Source organism: Aulostomus chinensis, chromosome 7 (assembly GCF_037954235.1).
Source record: "Aulostomus chinensis isolate RoL2024-O1b breed Wild chromosome 7, RoL_Achi_v1.0, whole genome shotgun sequence".
NCBI lineage: Eukaryota > Metazoa > Chordata > Actinopteri > Syngnathiformes > Aulostomidae > Aulostomus > Aulostomus chinensis.
In genome coordinates this window covers 24523091-24541566 of record NC_141326.1, presented here as the reverse complement: position 1 = coordinate 24541566, position 18476 = coordinate 24523091, and the positions used below count along the sequence as shown (strand labels likewise).

General features: G+C 39.2%; 1 protein-coding gene across 7 annotated transcripts in view; it reads right to left on the bottom strand.

Annotated features, from left to right (window-relative positions):
* The window catches only part of srpk2 (SRSF protein kinase 2), a 65165-nt gene that overhangs the window by 44811 nt on the left and 1878 nt on the right, over window positions 1-18476 (bottom strand). The window contains exon 1 of one of the 7 annotated variants that reach the window (XM_086209484.1): window positions 509-1150. The exons of the other annotated variants lie outside the window; for them this stretch is intronic. Coding sequence (XP_086065610.1) covers window positions 509-546 — 38 coding nt within the window. The 5' untranslated portion in view covers window positions 547-1150. Of the gene's footprint in view, window positions 1-508; window positions 1151-18476 lie in introns of those variants that run through there. 7 annotated transcript variants of the gene reach the window in all.

Genomic DNA, 18476 nt, shown 5'->3' with positions numbered 1-18476 from the left:
TGTTGACGTGTGTTGACACTCTTGCTGTGTAAGCTCCAGAGCAATGAAGAGACAGTATGTGTGTGTGTGAAATGGTGTGTTCCTGTTATTGTTGTCGCGTGAGATGCAAAAGCCACCAGCAGTGTGTCTGTAGAGAGACAAAGCATTGAGACGGCTTTTGTGTGTGTGTGTGTGTGTGTGTGTGTGTGTGTGTGTGCGCATGATGTGTGGGTATGTGATGATGTTCTGCTTCAGTAGCCATATGAAACGTTACAGCACTGTGCAACACTCATCCACTGCATTTTTTTCCTGACTACAGTCAGATTGCTGTGACCCAGACAATAGAAGACACCAGCACGGGGTACATCGACACAAACAGAAAGAAAGACAACACAAAACATGCAGGTGTAGAGGGGACTAAGAACAGATTAGAGGGGCTCAGTACGACATGTCAGACAGACAGTTAGATGGACATGCTCTCAGACATTTAGGAATGAAGGATAAGGAAAAAGGAAGGAGGAGGTGTTACCTTTCGGGGGACGAGGATTTCTCCGAGTTCACTGACATGAGCGGTGCCTGTTAGCCGCTCGCTGGCCGAGGGACCACAGGAGACGGCGAAATTGAACAGAAAGCTGCTTTCTCTTTTTTTTACTCTTCTCTCCCTATCTCGCTGCTGTGTGTCTGAGTAAAGGAGAGGAGAGGGTTACTGTCTCCCCTCCTCCTCCTCCTTCCTCCTCTCTTTGGCTCTCCTGTCCTCTTTCTCAGAGGAGAAGAAAGGATGGAGGCTTTGCAAAGGATAAAAAGAGCAGCAACCATACAGTGCACAATCTGTCTGAATCTGTGTGTTTGCCTGTCTGTGTGTGTGTCTGAGCTGAAAGTGAGACCAGCAATGTCAGTCAGTCGCCCCTCCTCATGCCCCTGCCTCCTTCCTCCCTCCCTTTCCTTCCTTCCTTCTCCTCCTTCACCTTGCCTCTTTCACTTTCACCCGCCTTCACTGAAGCTCCTTTTTTGTCTTCCACCTCCCCTTGTCTGCGTCCTCTCTGCTGTCGCTGGTTGAACTGAGCGATGAACTAAATATACAAGCTCTCAATCCAGTGTGTCTGCCTCTGTTTCTCTCCCTGTCCTCTCTCTCTATCCCTCTCTCAGTCTGGCTGGCTTGATCAGGCCTTCTGCAGCTCTGCACAACAACAGAGCCAAGAGCCAGGCGGAACATTCCACCCTCTGCAAATGCACAGGGGTGTCGGCTTGTGACAGCAACATGAAATTGAATGCATTTCTCCTTGAGGCACACTCTCAACCCCCCCTTCATTCCCATCTGAATAAGCCCCTCCTCCTCTCTCTCTCACAGCTTTTCTCTCCCAATTGCCTTATTACGACATCCTGTATCTCAGGGCAACAGATCTGCCTTGCTCTGCCCCTCCTCTCCTCTCTATCTGGCATCCTCCCTCCTTTTCTCTATACCCCATTTCCACCTTTAGATGCTCAATATGTGTGCGCATATGTGTGTATTTGCCTCCTCCATCACCGTCCATCTCTATTTTCTCGCCATCTCTGGGCAGATGGGTCTGCTTCTACATGAGTGAACAGCTCACAGAGAGGTAGCCAGAGGGTGTGACATGATGGGGGGTCTGTCTCTATCTCCCAGTCTGACCTCAATATTTGTGTGTGTGTGTGTGTGTGTGTGTGTGTGCATGTGCGTGTGTGTGCAGATGCATAGATGTGCAAGTATATGCATGTGTGTGTATGTGAAAAGGCAAAGCGGGTTTATAAAGAGGCATCCTAAGGTTAATGCTCCTGCTCCTCAAGAAGAGAGGGAATATGTATAGATGATGACAGTCTCCTCCTCTAAAATATGACTGTTCAAATGAAGGCTGAATGACATCCTCATAACTCTTTTAAGGTGACTTAAAATGACTTCTTCATAGAAGGAGGTAACATCAGGTGATGTATACAGCAGTGGAGTTCTTGATTTATTCATGTGGATATCTGTGTGTTTTAGGTCATTTCAGGCAATGTTGCAGATGAATAAGCGGGGCTGTTTCGTGTCATTGAGTAATATTTTGCACCAGTCTGGAGAGTTACCCTTATTTTTAATTTATTTATTGAATGAATGAACACAAAGCATTTTTATTCCAAGTACTAATGCTGTTTCCCTGTAACGCAATGTACACGACGCTACAATGATGAGTGTGATTAAATCGATAATGAGATACAAGCTAAGTACAATACTACATAAGCAACATGTATCACACTCTCAGGTCATCTGATAACTAGTCTTACGTGATCTAACACATCTTCTCTGCCATAAAAATTTGCCTTTTCAGAAATAATACAGCTCTGTTTAGACATCGATTGCTGTTTTAATTTTCACTGGAATCTTTTTATTTGCAATTCTAATTATTTCGCTAACACATGACACAACATATCCCTGTGTTTTCATTTCAGCTTACTTCATTTCATGATGGTCAGGATTAATTGCTACTCTTTTTGGGTCAGTGTTAATGTTTGCACAACTCTAAAGACAAGGATGTGGTTTGTGGTCAAAAAGTGTTTCAATGCGCTTTTCTTATCCTGCTAAACATAGAAATAAATGTTGTGATATGATTTTGAATTTTAATTTTTCACCCCCAAAATGTATCCCGGTACAACACCATCACCCACAGCAACTTCACTGGTAAACATGCATCTTTCTGACAGTGTTAACCATAAAAAGAAAGGATTAATGAAAGAGCTGTTGTATTTTGTTGTATTACACTTTAAAGGTGTACCTCATGAGAAGGCCACTGAGTAAGAATGACAAAATTTGAATGTGTTTTAAATTGCAGTTATGACAGAACATTGAAGCTTTGCAAAACAAGAACATGGTAACAATCACAAGATCTAGGGCTGCAAATTACAACTTTTTTAATCTTTGCTTTTATTATTATCTGAAAATTTTACAAATAGTTCTCTTCAGTCTAATATTTTTGAATTGTTTGTTTTTTTCAACCAAGACACTAAAACCACTACAACAAAAAATTCTGACAGAGACATCCTAACAGAGGAGAGGCTGAAGATCTCTTTTTTTTTTCCTATAAACTCCAGAGTTCCACTTTCCCACATAAAAGGACTACATTAGGCACACACGTCTCTGAGCCAAACTATTGTCCTCGTTCTCTGTGGATGTGGGCCAGCAGGGAGTAAAGTACACCGGATCTTAGCCACAGACAGCAGAGGAACAGTGAGCTAGTATGAGAGGGCGCACCATTCATTCGCTTTCCATAATCACAATTTGGGGTCACATGAGGTGGGGGAAGGGGGCGGAAACTGATGCACACACTGGAGCCAATGTTGGCAAATAACATGGCAGATCACCAGTTCCTAAATGAGACAAACAAATGCACATAAACCGGCACATCCTACATGTCACTGGGTTGCAAAAAGAAAAACCTCGACTAAAAACAAAATACGTCAGGGCCAAGACAATTTCATATTTGAGAATAACAATCATCAACGATGTCAACATCCCCTCACATTTACATAAGAATGCCAGTTTAGTTATTTCTCCAGCAATTCCAAATCCCAAGTGGCTTGTGAAGGGTGAGTTTTCAGAGCTAAAACAATCATTGATCAATTGCTGTGTAAGACAGCAGACAGACATTTTATCAGCATTGGTTGTGATCCATATTAAAATAACTTAAAATTACCGAAACAAACTGTCAAGTATTTTGTAGTTCATGTTCCTGACATGTGAGTTTTTAGACATCATTGGACTTTGAATGTTTCTTAAACAAAACAAGCTTAGGTTATTAAATTTCCATTTTATGATATTTTATATATAAAACAATGAATTTATAAAAACCAAGTGCTCGAATAAATAACATGCTCTGAATGTTGTAATAAAGATTTAAATGCCATGAAGCTTAAGGGCTGACCACCAAGCTTGCATGTTGCATTTTATGCATCAGTTTGAAGCATGTTCTTTATTTTCCTTGCTCATCCTAGTCAAAAGCATTTATGTAAGCATTTCTCTAGTGAGGTCAGGTCATAGGGGTCATAGGTGACACACACACTCACTGGCCAGGAAGGTAAAACTGTGTATTGATGTAATGGAATCCAATACAACAACTCTGCAATGAATTCTAATTATACAAAGCTTGTAACAATTTTCATGGTTTTTGATGACTCCAAGTACAAGTGGTAACCCATGATACACTGTACAGTCAACAATAAATAATCAATATATTGCAGGACAATTCATGTGCATGTGATACCTGCATAACTGAAGAAGAAAAACACCACTTCAAGAACATCGTACTTGTGAGAGTCTGCTCTCCCTCAACTGAATATCATCAAGTTCAACGCCAGATCCACAAAGACTGATCAACTTGTGGCAATGCAACCAGCTCCTACTGCCCTGCCTCTGAGAGACCAGCTCCTCCCTCCAAGCACCAGAGGATCCACTATGGTGGGAACATGCATTTATTTTTGTTTGGCAGTGGATGGATGGATTGATTGAAAGATAGATATGGGACTGCGGCTCAAGGGAGTCATGTCGGAGGCTACTGAAAGGAAAAAGCTTTTTGAGGTTCACTTTTGTTTTGTGCTGTTTTGACACAGTTTAATGCTGTTTCCCGGCTGTTTTCACAGATATGTGGATTGATACATGGATTGATATTTGAGTGTAATGTACAGCTGCAGTGGGAGCTCGCTGTTGGTTTCATGTCACAGGTGCTGGGTGCTGTTTTTGTTAAGAATGCTCTTTTTAACAAAAAACATCAAACTGTGCCTAAACAGACTGCTAAAAACTTGTCAAAAATGATATATATATAACTGTAACTGCAAGACCTATGGCACTTAATCCCCTATATTCGATGAGTGAAGTAGTACAATCCTGATGTCAGCTTTCTATGAGCATCTAAATGGCACTAAAGTACCCTCTAAAAATGAAATATCTCATTTACGTGAAGGATACATCTTCGCATGCTTGCAAACATACAAGCCCTTCCCACATCCACACCTCCAGATATTCACCCAGGCTACCATTTTGCTAATTCAAAGGATGATTCTTGTTCTACTTTCAAAAGGAGAAGGAGCAGAAGAAGAAGAAAGACAGGGGGAGGGAGGGAGATGATGACTCTCATGAGCAGATATATTTTCGGAGCCGGTATTGAGGCTGCCGGGAGCTATCTTTAAGCGGCCTACTTCTCCATACTGCCTGGTGGATGCTGGGGATAGAGAAGGGGTTTATGTATGCAAACATACACTCACACAAACACATAGACCACAGACACACACACACACACACACACACACACACATGCACACACACACACACACACAAAAGTCCTTTTACATATTGCTCCAGGATACTCAAACACACAAATTAAGCTAGACACAAAAATCATCATGCACACAAATTGGCAAATGCATGTGCAACACAATTGTGTGTTTGTGTGTGTGTGTGTGTGTGTGTGTGTGTGTGTATGTGTGTGTGTGTGCACCTTAATGTTAGCAGCTCTGTTGCCACCATCTGCAGAGAAAACACTGTCCTCTAGTGGAAATACACACCAAGTGCTCCTGTGAAATTGCGTGTGTTGAGTGTCAATGTGTTGCACAGTCAGTGCCCAGATTGACTGACATACTGATAACCTCAGGTCTGCCTTAGAGCTTCTCATTGTCTTTGCTACGGACTTCCATATGGAGCATACCAGCTAGGGACTACGGTTCAAACTGCTGATAGCCCTAAGATAGCCCATGGACATGACATGACATAACACACACACACACACACACACACACACACACACACACACACACACACACACACACACACACACACACACAGCAAAACACAAGGTTGTGCAAGGTTCTGTTGTACTGACTATACTTAAGGCATATTTCTTCCTGGAAAAATACTTGGGACAAAATTGAGAGTATTTATATTTTTTATTTCAGGAAAATGAAACTCTAAATTTGATGTTGACAAAAAAAAAAAAATTCTGAGGAAACATCATAGTCATCCAAATTTACATCTCTAAGTCAGTTTACTTGTCACAGTCAGTAGGTTAAGGGGTTTACATGCACAGTTCTAGTCAAGGCCATTTAATTGGATTGTTGTGACTCAAGTGACATTACTTAAGTAACTCGGCTAGGCTTCACTCATGTGGAACTGGACAACAGGAGAGCAAGATGGAAACGACTCATATTCATGACTTACATGTAAACCTACTTTCAATAATGAAAGGCTCTTGCTGGGTAACTTAAGTGAGTATTGAAAATACTGTGATTTGACAAAGGCTATCTGATATGATTGCATTATGTTGTATGACTATTTTCTGGTTAAACCTGTATAACACAAACAAACTGAGAATGGAACCACAGAAGTTTGTTTTAGTTTGACAGTTGCCCATTCAAACTACAGCCTTGATACTAAAACATTGCCATTTTATTAGTGGCATATTCCAATGTAAAATATCGGCATGCTGCTAACATTTTGTTGGCTCTGCCTGGCAATGTTATCAATCACTGTAACTCGGAGACAACTGAGCCACCTGGAAAGTAGCAGGATCCTGTTTCAGGGCTATAAATTAATGTGGTATCAAATCAGTGCACAGACTTGATGAGTGATCCACCAGCATCAGAGGCCCTTCTGATACTGGGATCTCTACACCTACGTAACTACAAAATCAAATCACCAGAAGGTTCCATTCACAATGCACACAAGTATCTTACACTAGCACACTAGTATTAATTTTTTTCATACTCATTTTCTGGTAGTGAAAAAAAAAACGATTCTCAGATGCAACATGTTTGTTTCATTTTCACAAATAACAAATATTTAACATTGTCGTCTACTGGCTATTTCCATTTTCACAGCTCCAAACATAAAAGACTCATTGAAATAAATAATGATGGTTGTGTTCCATTAAAATGTTACATTAAATACCAAGCCAGCATGCACTACAGCACCAGTCCTACTGCAACATGTCAGTGTGTCATGAATTACATCGCTACAAAGTAGTCCAATCCCCGCCTCTGCTCATCCCATCAATATACTTTCGTACTGAGAGAAGAGCTTGCAGTTCATTCAGACATTCAGGTAAGCAGCTTGCACTTTCTGTGCCTCATCACCCCGGGGAAAGCACTCTACAGCAATATGTTTGAACGAGTGCACTTTGCAGCTTAAAGTTAAGAGTGTGCTTGTGTATTATGTGCTGTAAGTGGGGGAGGAGAATGAAGCCTGAAGGGAAGGGGGTGGGGGATATCCAGTTTAGCTTAAGTACATATATCAAAAACCAGTGAGATTATGACCCGGTAATCGTTCTCCACCTGGTCTTCACTGAGTGTGAAGTGTGAATGAGAGCTCATTAGCTAAGTGGTGTGTGGTTAATTGATGAACGAGTGACCTCTAACCTTCTGCACTCTGACTTTGCACGAGGCAGCTGCTTCACTAGGCTGACATGTTTAAATGGATTCTATCACACATGAGGATGGACAACACTTAACACCAAGATCACCCACAAAATGGCCGACATTATGTTCGTTAATGCCCTTTCACCTCATTGATGGAGGACAAGGCAGGGCGCTGAAGTCTGTGGGAACATTTTTAATGGAGTCTAAGAGACTGACTGACATTTTACAAAAGGAGGATTGAAGTTTTCTGATGTGACTTAATCAAAAGATATCCTCCACCCAAAAATGATCATTTGTTTTTCAATGACTTTTTGCAAGATGTCTACATACAGGCTCGGCTGCACATCATGCAAACATCCAGCAGTCGAGTCCTGGCAAATGAATGAGCCTGGAGGAGGGATTTTAACTTAACTCACGCATGTGCATGGTGATGAAAAAAAAAAACTTGCGTCATTCTGGGCAGTGTGATTGAAGTTTCAAGACATTTCTAAATTCTCAATTCTGCTGGACGTCATGCAGGAGGAAAAAAAATCTTAAGAGAATGTAAGACATCCAAGGGTCAATAACGGATAAACAGATTATAATTTTTAAGTGAAGTATCCTAACTTCACATCATTACTTCTGATGAGTATACTCAATAATATAAGGAGTGAACTGACGATCAGCAGTGTAACTATTACGTTATTGTATCAATTCAATTTATAATTCCTGTGATTATGTCAATCAGTTAGCAATCAAGTAGTGAATTATACTTCAAGAAAGCTTTTGTAGTTGTGTGCAAATCAAATCTACTCATTCTTATTTCCACATGAATGAATGGTCATATTTTTTTACTTGAACAATGAGTGGTCAAACGTATTTGACCCTCAACTTACGGTAAAACCGGCTTAGCAACAAAAAAACAAAATCAGCAGGTTCTTCTCTAAATGTTTATCTTCACAGACGTGCACAGAAGTTTTAAAGAAAACTGCATTTGTGTTTAAGACCAACTTACAAACACAGAGCAAGCCTTGAGTTCATCCTGTATCACAGCCTTTTCATTTCAATCCATAGACATCAGGCCAGACCTAAAGCATCCAGTCATTTCCAAAAAGAAGGGACAGCAGACATAAGAATGCTGCCGCCACAAGAATGACAACAACGGTATGGCTACCCTCTAATGGAGAGAATTAGAATTACACTCACATGACACACAATGCACTGTTCTCTAAATACAAGGGATTCGTCATACCATACAGGGCACTGGAGAGAGGTAAAAAGCCACAATGAGGGAGGCAAAACAGGGATAAACAGAAAAATAATAGGGTGTTTTTTTCCAGCTCCCATAAAGGCTGGCGAGCAAGGAAAATAGTCTTAGCTGTACAACAATTCGTGGCCTGCGTTTCCAGTGTAACAGGGACAAGAGCCCTGCAGCATTAGAGAGGAGCCAGACCTGTTATGTCAGCAGGCTGGAGGATATAAATCACTCAAATTCATTCAAGCCGTGTGAACAGAATGAACTGAGATGGAGAGTTATTTTCAGGACCAAATACAAAACTACAGTTCTTAGGTTCAAATAACTGCATCCTAAAAAGAATGCAGACTAGGAGAACAGTAAAAATTGTAAAAAGGTATAATAAAAAAAAGAATTATTAAAGATTTCACTTACCAGAGTGATAAAGGTCTATGGTTTCTCAGTCATACCTCCAACAGTAATACATCTTGCAGATTTGATTCTACTTCAGCCAATTGAAAGTATTCCTTCTCCAATTAAACTTTATTAGACAGACAGACAGACTATTTTATTAATCCCTTTTGGACGTTCCGCCAGGGAAATTGCACTCTCCTCAACATTCATTCACACCACTGTTACCATAGAATAGACTATAAATGAAACCTTAGCGAAAAATAGCAAAGAAGAGAAAACAAAGACTATATATATATATATATATATATATATATATATATATATATATATATATGCATATATACATGTGCGTGTGCCTGTGTGTACCTGGATGGTTATGTATATGTGCATAGTGACAGGAATAATCATAATATTAATTGTTCTTAATTGTTATTATAACAATAATAATAATTATAACAATAATAATGATGATGATATAATATAATAATGATGATGATGATATAATATAATAAAAATATAACAATAGTTATAATAATAATAATAATAATAATAATAATAGCAGCAGTAATAATAATAATAATAATAATAATAATATACAGTCTCTTATATTGCACATGAGTGTCCGGTTGTTATCGGGGCAAGTCAATGGTGCTCAGCCCTCTCCTACAGTCCTTCTGTTGGCCGCCCATCCCCCCCCCTCCAGTGAGGAGTTTAACAGTTTAAACTCAGTCTGTTGATTATGATTACGATTCATTTCACATGTTAAATGTTCAAGAAAATGTAAACAATTCTGATTAACACAATTATGTTTGGATGTTTCTTTTTTTTAATGACTATAACAACTGTAGTGCTGTTAATACCTAGGCAGAGAGACAAATCCTCATAAAAGCTAGTTCCACAAATAGCTGTGATTTGGAATAAGTAACTTCATAAAGGTAGCTTATTGCTCACATTCAGGAGGGAACTTTAACACTCACATATAGTATACATCTACGAATGGTTTGGTTTATTTGACTTAATTGTAGATGACCCCAGTTTTTATTCAGGACTACCCTTAGATAAAACAAGAGAAATTTTTGAGACACCACAGTAAATGAGGACGGCAGACTGCTTAGCGAAGCCAATTACTCAGTGTTTACAATGGCCTCGGCAGCCTTGATAGAATGCAGCTGATGAATGCACTGTGAAGGACACACATATACACGCTCTCAAGAGATCTGGGTTAGTGTGCTGCAGAGAGTGCAAGACAAACAAATACCTTGTGGTGAGACTGCAAACATGAGGAGGGGATATTTCAGCCAACACAAGCAATCCAATACGATAGGAATGAGTATTGATTCTTCCCTGCTGTACCAGCGTCTGCATTCATCATATTATCTGTGATAATTGGGGGGCAAATGGGGCAAAAAGATTAAATGTATTACACTCTGACGTGAGAAGCATCTTGGCTCATCATCTTGGAGCTTATACAGTTTTCTTTCAGAGAAGCTACATCTGCATTTTCCATAAGCCTCTGGTTTAACATTTACTGTTTTAAACAGGGAAATTGTCTGAATGGTAGTGATACACACAGTCCCGACATTATTATCCAAGCTCTCCTCCTAATGCTCGGCTGTTTTTGGCCATTATGTGATTAGGGCAGCACATAATTATCAATTAATCCACCATTCATGAATGGTTAATTACCTCTTCTAAGGAGGTTTGGTTTTCAGGGAATTTCTGTCTGTTCCTGATTTTCAGGAAGCTTAGTAGAAGGGGCAGAGGGTGGGTTAAAAGAGGCCACGTTCAATTTTGGTGTGGATCTGAATCACAATGCAAACACACAAGCTTTATTTCTCTCCAGCATAGAATGCAAAGCTAGTAAATGAAATATTTCATCCTAAAATTGAGACCAATTTTTTTTTTGGGGGGGGGGGGGGGGGGGGGACAGAGTACCAAAATATCTAAGACAATCCATTTATATCACATTAGTGAAACCAGCAAAACCTCCCAGCAGACAACATGGTTCTTAAAAAGAGTTGCAACATTTTCCAGCATACACACAACACACAAGATGTCAGAGTTGAGTGAGCCAAATGACATCCAAAGAATTCAAAAGACTGTCTGCTTTTATGATTAGTCAGGGAATCTGGTGCAACATCAACATGTGTACTAAAAATACACACATGGCTTCAAATTCTATCACATGTACTGTGAACTGATGCCCCAAGTAAATACTTGCACAGGACTGTGCTTTGGGGTGTATTACTGTATAGTACAAGAGCAAGTATACATGTTTTACCATCTCCATATAATAAATGGTAAATGGACTGCATTTATATAGTGCTGTTCTACCCTAGCAGTACTCTGGCCGCTTCACAATGTTCCCACATTCACTCATTAACAAACACACCGATGGAGTGTGTGTGAGTGTGTGTTACATTCACAGTATGAAAAGTTAAAAATATAATGATCTTCTGCATCTATATTTGTCTTCTGTCAGGTCTCAGTTTAAAACAAGTGGGTCAGTTACTAGCAAAATACATTATATAAATCATTGTCTTGTCAAATGCTTTATTTATTGTGGACTCATCTGCATCTGTCAGCACCATGTCTGAAATAAAGTCCAACAGGTCAAAAATGGTGTGTTAGGTTTTTTGTTTTTTTTAGGATAATCAATTCAGCAATTGTTTGAAAACTGGATAGAACATTGATTATAAATTTTAATACATAATCACATTGTTCCTGGTATTCCACAAGGTGGCAGTGGAGGTCAACTGTGCAGAGACCTCCCTGACAGTGATAAGCTCCTGCCCCCACAGAATTACATGCCCTAGTAATGTCTTCCCTTCCTCCCCCTGTGATGACCCACTGGCCTGCAACTGTCGGACTGGACCACGTTACAGAAACATTACATAAGACAAAGGAATCCTTGTTTCTTGTGTCTCTACTAAACAAATCCTTTTCGGACCACACACCGTTAATCACAGGAATCCCTCCTATTAATGCACTCCTGTTCCGTCTCATTCAATGCGATGGACGTGGTAGATTTGCGAGGATCTTGTGATCTCTTGGCTCCAGCTCTGGGGAAAGCAGCTGGAAAATCCTTAACAAGGTCAAACTCACCGGGTCAGACAAACGTCGACTTTAAGAAGGAGGAAAAAAATCCACCCTGAGAACAAGAAACCACTAGATGAGCAGATATGAGAAGCAGGTTGGTACTGGAAAGTTTGAAGCCGAGACCAGCAGAGCTATAAACCATCAACTTTATCCCCGTTGCGAGGTCCAGAGACAACCTTAGGGTTCACAAATCCAGCACACATTACTGATGGTTATTGAAAGGTGAGTTTAAATTGAGAGCGCCTCTTTCGGAGTTCCGACTTTAACACCCAGTACAGTGGCCTACTTCTATATTCAATTAGTACTCAGCCAGCCAGGCAGCAATACTATTGGCACTGAGGCCACTGGGAAGAAATTCATTTCCACTCAGACACCACAGAGGAAGCAACTGATATCATATTGCAGCGTGAAACAATGAATTATCTGTCAATGGTGAAGTCTATCCATCTGGCATTCAAGCAGACCACATCTATCAGTATCCAAAATCTTGCCATTTGCTTTATTATTGCAAATCAATCCAGACAAATTAGAATTATAACAGACACTAAAGTTGCTAATGAGATATTTTCATTTCATACTAATTTGGAGATTCATTGGTCCATTCATAAATTAGTCAAAAATGCTCATCATGAGTTCCTCCAGTTGGTTCGTTAAAATGTTTTATTTATTTAAACAGAAGTTATTAAGACTCCATAACTCAAGTTAGCTAAATAACCCCAAAAAAATTAAAATAAGGCATCCAAAAAAATTCACGCAATTTTTGAAACCTTGACCCTTGACCCCAGCATTGATTTAGCTTGTAAATGAAGAGCTGTGAATTATGAGTGGATGGCTGAAGTCCAACTTTGTTGTGTCTACTCTAGCAGGAATTTGAAAAAGAAGACACATTGTAATATTTAAAAGGTTTGACAATGCCAAAAATTTTAAGTTACAATCAATTTAGAATAATTAATTACAACCATGAAATAAATTAGATTAAAAAATAGTAATTATTTAATTGTACTGCATGTAATATATCCCAAAATGTCCTTTTGCAATACAAATAATGCGATTTCATTAAACCGCAGATGTAATCTGATTTCCCCATTTTGACAAGTTTTGTAAATTAAAGAGGCAAAAAGTCAACTTTGTTCCCTTTGTCTCAGTTGTCAGACTCTCTGAAACTTCCATGATGATGCTGATTGATACATAATTTAATTTTTGTTGCCTTTTTGTGGCAATTTTTCTTCTTCAATTAAACATATTATCTTGTCATATATCAAATGTTAAATAATCATTTCAATGATAACATCATTAGACAACTTGTCATGATAGAATTGTATCATGATTTATTCGATGTTCCAGCCTTATTGTCTATGTCTACTGTACATATGCCAGGTCTTTTCCATGACACAAACAAAAAACTTTACATGTCCATTCAACATTGGGATTTCAGTAGGTTTCTGCAGTCGTCCTCACAATTTTCCAAGCAATTATACAGGCTTTGGTAGGCAGCAGGTGATTAATTTTGCTCATTTGCCACTTTAATCTGGCTCTGCTGGCTCACTCCAAATTAGTTTCACCTCCCATTCCTGATATGACAGGAGGTAGGAGTGGATGTCTCCTTGATGACCTTGACTCTGAACTTCAAAAGCACATCTCTTCCTTTGCTCCCTGTCCTGTTCCAGAGCGGTTTCTTGGTCTGACTGGTGAATGAGTGAATGAAGGTTTTATTCCTGCGTCTCGTGTCACTCAAGTGATTCATCCCACATGGACACAATGAAATGTCTGTCAAAAATGTAAACACTGTGGCATATTAACCACCATCAAAAACCAATACATGAGGGTCTTCGATGGTACAGGTGATATAAACTCAGATTCACTACATACATGTACATCTACACACTCCAAAAATAATCAATACAGGCAACTGGACTCACCTCTTGGAAGTGACGACGTTTCGCCTGAAGAAGTTCAGAACTGAAGAAGCTTCTTGCATCAGAGGAGAAACGTCTTCACTTACAAGATGTGAGTCCAGTTGCCTGTATTGATTATTTTTGGAGAATTACAATGACCTGGATGACTGAGAATATACACAAACACATACATCTACACACACGCGCACACTCACACACACCTACTAATTAGAGCTGCCTGCTGTTTCTTTTTTCTCTTTTTTCCTTTCTTCCTTTTTGTATTTCTCTGAAAACATAATAAAAATTGTTTGAAATATTATTTCATTTAGTGGTATTTTGACACACAATTGGCCTTTAACAAATATCGCAGTAGGCCATATTGCTATTTCCATTCACTATGGATTCACTGTGCAGCCACATTTACATATAACAACAAGCACACTCTATTCTAAACACAATAATAACATGACAGTATCTGTAACAAATACAAGTACTGACACATTTCAATAGTCATGACTGTGGATAATTAACAACCTACCAAGACAAGGTCTTGAAATTTTTGTTTTATAAATTCTGATTTTACGTGGTTCACTCTGCCTTGACATTTGCCTGCCACTGAGCGACGATGTGCTCTCCCTCTTGTGTCCAACACAGCAGTTTTTGCTAACCCTCATTTCCTGCCTTCTGCTGTGCCGTGGCATCCTCTAATTCCCTCTCTTCTTCCCTTACTCACTTTCTCCATCACTGGCTTTCCTGTTTCTATTGGTTGCCAGACAAAAGTAAACTCTTCCTCTCTGTTCCACCCCCCCCTCACGTTTTCAGCATGTCTATCACTAGCCTGTTTCTCTCTCACCCTCCCTCTCTCTCGCTCTCTTTTTCTCTCTCTCTCTCTCTCTCTTTCTCTCTGCATGCAGCTCACATGCTCAGCTCTTGGCGCCCGCCATCGGCTCCATCCAGGCAGGCTGCTGTATTGATGAGGGGGGCATCATTTCGAAAAACCGAACAAATCTGATCATATGTCTGAGCAACGCCACACATTTATACAAACCATGGCCGACTCCTTTCACTGTAGCTCCTGGCTGATTTGAAGACACAAAGCCACTGGTGTTCATCCCTGCTAGTCTTGTGCGATCCCCCCGGGAATCGATTCAATTCATTAACAAGAAAGCTGGACCCTCTCTTTACCTTTTGCCAATCAGTAAAGGATAATTTATCACAACAACAGACGAATCTAACACATGACCTAAAAGGGCATTATTAAAATAAAATAAAGTCAAACAAAAAAAACTCCATCTTTTTTCACAGGTTTTGCAAGGATTTTTTTTTCCTTTTTTGTTTTTTAAACACGATTCAGAGATTTTTTAACAAATTATGGGGGATCTGAATATGTAGAAGTCTATCAATATACATAAGCAACAAATTGCCAATCAACAAATATAAATAAGACATGTTGAAATAGGTTTTTTTTCATTGTGTTCTAAATTTGCAAAAAAAGTGTACAAAAATCCTGATAAATTGTACAGTTGTTTTCTACTTTAGTGTTTTTAACTGATGCATGGTGTTGATTTTACACATTTTTTATGGTTACGATCTATTTATCCTGTTAATTCTCGTCACTGTATTCTCTTACATGTACATTTAAAACCAATGTTCCTCACTGCTTTGGCTTATGCCTTAGCAAGTATCCTCAGCTCTATGTTCTATTACATACTGTAAATTGTCACAGAGGGCATCGACAAATAACATCCCTGATTACAAAGGCCCTGTTGAAGTACATCATTGAATAAACACTGTTGTGAAAGCATGACAGAACTACTTTTAGCAAAAACACTCGGTCCATTCGTCAGAGGTTTGTACGCTTGTCACCGGCAACAGATCAGATAAATGATGACCCAAAAAACAAGCAAAGAACACATTCAGAGGAGTACTACATCCAGATGTGCGTACCTCCATTTTATAAATTTACGAAAGACAGGATGCCAATCTTGACTGATGCAATAACGTGAATAAGCCCATCTCTTATCTTAGCTATGCTCTTACTTTCACTCACAGACAATGAGCTAGGCAAGCCCCCAAAAAATATTTTTAAAAAAATCAATACAGTTTACAGTGTAATGTGTGGGAACATTAGGCAGGTTAGACTCAGCTCATTTCATGCAAAAAGGTCTAAATTGGCACTGTGAGCTGGCACAACCCATACAAAAGTAATGTATCATAGAAAAGACCTGTACTCAACCCTGGAGCCAGTTTGAGAGGCTTATGAATTGTATTATTGTTTAACTGTCTTATAATAAGTGGTGTTATTAATATTTTGTCCATCCCCTACAAACTTTGAATTTGCTGTAACACTAAGACCAGTATTGATCCATTCAATCAAGGGGGCAACTCAGATCAAACATGAAATTTGCACCCAGCTGTGAGCGTTTTATATGAAGAGCAGACCCATTTACAAGCCGCATCCCACAACGTCGAAAAAATACATATATAATCAAGGATGATCCACGGGGTCAACTTGAACAGATGGGTGACATCCAACAAGCCAAAGGTCAAAGGAAGGGCTATAAATCATAACTATTGCTACCCAGGTGCCAGCAATGCTGTGTCATGCCTAGGAACCACAACATCATTACTGTGCCTGTAATCTATTCGGCTGGCTGTGTTGTTATTGCTACTGGCCTGTTAGAGTTATACAGAAGGTGTTTCTATGGCAACAGGAACAACAAAGGGCACACTGGGCCATTTATTTTAAGTGACAGCCCAAACTCGGCTAAGAGAGAGGGGATTAAGTAAGAAAAATGAATCTGAACGACAAAAAAATGAAACAACAACATGGTTAAACATTGCCTTACTGCGTCTTGTGTGAAGGAGAAAGTTAATAATATCTGGTTAAAGCCACCGCAACAGGCTACAAGATAAAATAAAAAAAGACCGGATCTGCTTCTATTATCAGAATATAGTTTACATTATAAAATATAATTTGCAACAACAGATAAAAGCTTTGCTTAAAATGGATTAACAGGTCTGCACAATGGATCCAAAATGGCCAAGGGAAACAGCAGAAGTTGCCTTTTTTTTAATGAAGGTAAAATGTTTGACATCATGCAAGACGAAGCATGGGGGTGCTACAGATATTCTCCAGACGTTACTAGTTTGTCTGGTACAGACCCTGCAAAAATCACATCACCATTTCAATATTTGGCTCCAAGGAAAAGAAAATGCAAAAATTGCTATTCCCATTGCATGAGTCATGATCAATTCTGTTGATTATTTTTTTTCCTAAAATTCTGCCCTAAAGACACTGATATGATGATTTTTAAAAGCAATAAAGTAAACAGAATTTATCGTCTTGATATAATGTTGTTAATAAACTTTAAGTCCATTTTATATCTATTTTAGGTTTTTGCAAATTAAATAATATTCCAATATTATTGTGGAATTATCTCCTCTGTATTACCATCCTATTCATATCGGGACATCATCATATTACTATAAATCCTCATATCCCCAATCAACTGCTATTTTTCAGTCCTTTTTTGGTTTATAAGTTTACAGTACTATTTTAACTTGAAAAACAATTAAGAAATTTTAATAATTTTCAAATCTTTTTTTTTTTTTTTTAATTTTCCAGAAATTGAACTGCAAAATCATTTTGCAGTTCCCCCATCTGTATCTCACAACCTCCCAGGGGAGCCAGGCCCTCACATTGGGAACCTTTCCCCAAATAAATCATTCATAGCATCTCAGATTTTTTTTCAGTCTTTGTGTTTGAAAGGGTGCTAGGATGTGAATAACAGTAAATTTACAGCAGTCAATACTGGTCAGCTTTTAATTCCTTAAAACACACACACACACACACACACACACACACACAGTATTAAAAGCCAGATCAGCAAGACAAGCAGTTGATGAACTAACAAGATAAGATCAGGTAGGTGAGCATGAAAGACTTAAACTGAACTTGGATGGAACTTTATTTTCTTTGGACAACAACCAGCCCGAAAGTATTTCCATTTACATCCTCCACACATCTAAACACACTTTTTCAATTGTGATTTTCGGTGGACAAAACCAGTTTATCCTGCCAAAGCACAACTGTGCTCACAAATCCCATTTCAAGTCTGTTAATCATGCAGCCATTACTTCCGCCTGACAAAAACACTGTATGTTTGGTCAGCACACTGAACTGAAGGGACAAAAGCTTAAAAGGAACATGCCAACTTCTGGGGAAATTCACTTCTTTGCTGTTCTCCCCAAAGCCAGACGAAAGGATAGATAGCTTCTCTGCTCGGAGTGTGTAGACCAGCAAAGACCAGCTGACTGCCAGCTAGCTTAGCACAACGAACGCTAGTATTTGGGCTGTCAGCTCCATCCACTGGCAAAGACAGTGGGGCATGAATGGATGGAAGCTCACCTGAGTACACATTGCTCTGAATATGAAGGTGAAAGTGTGTGTGTGTGTGTGTGTGTGTGTGTGTGTGTGT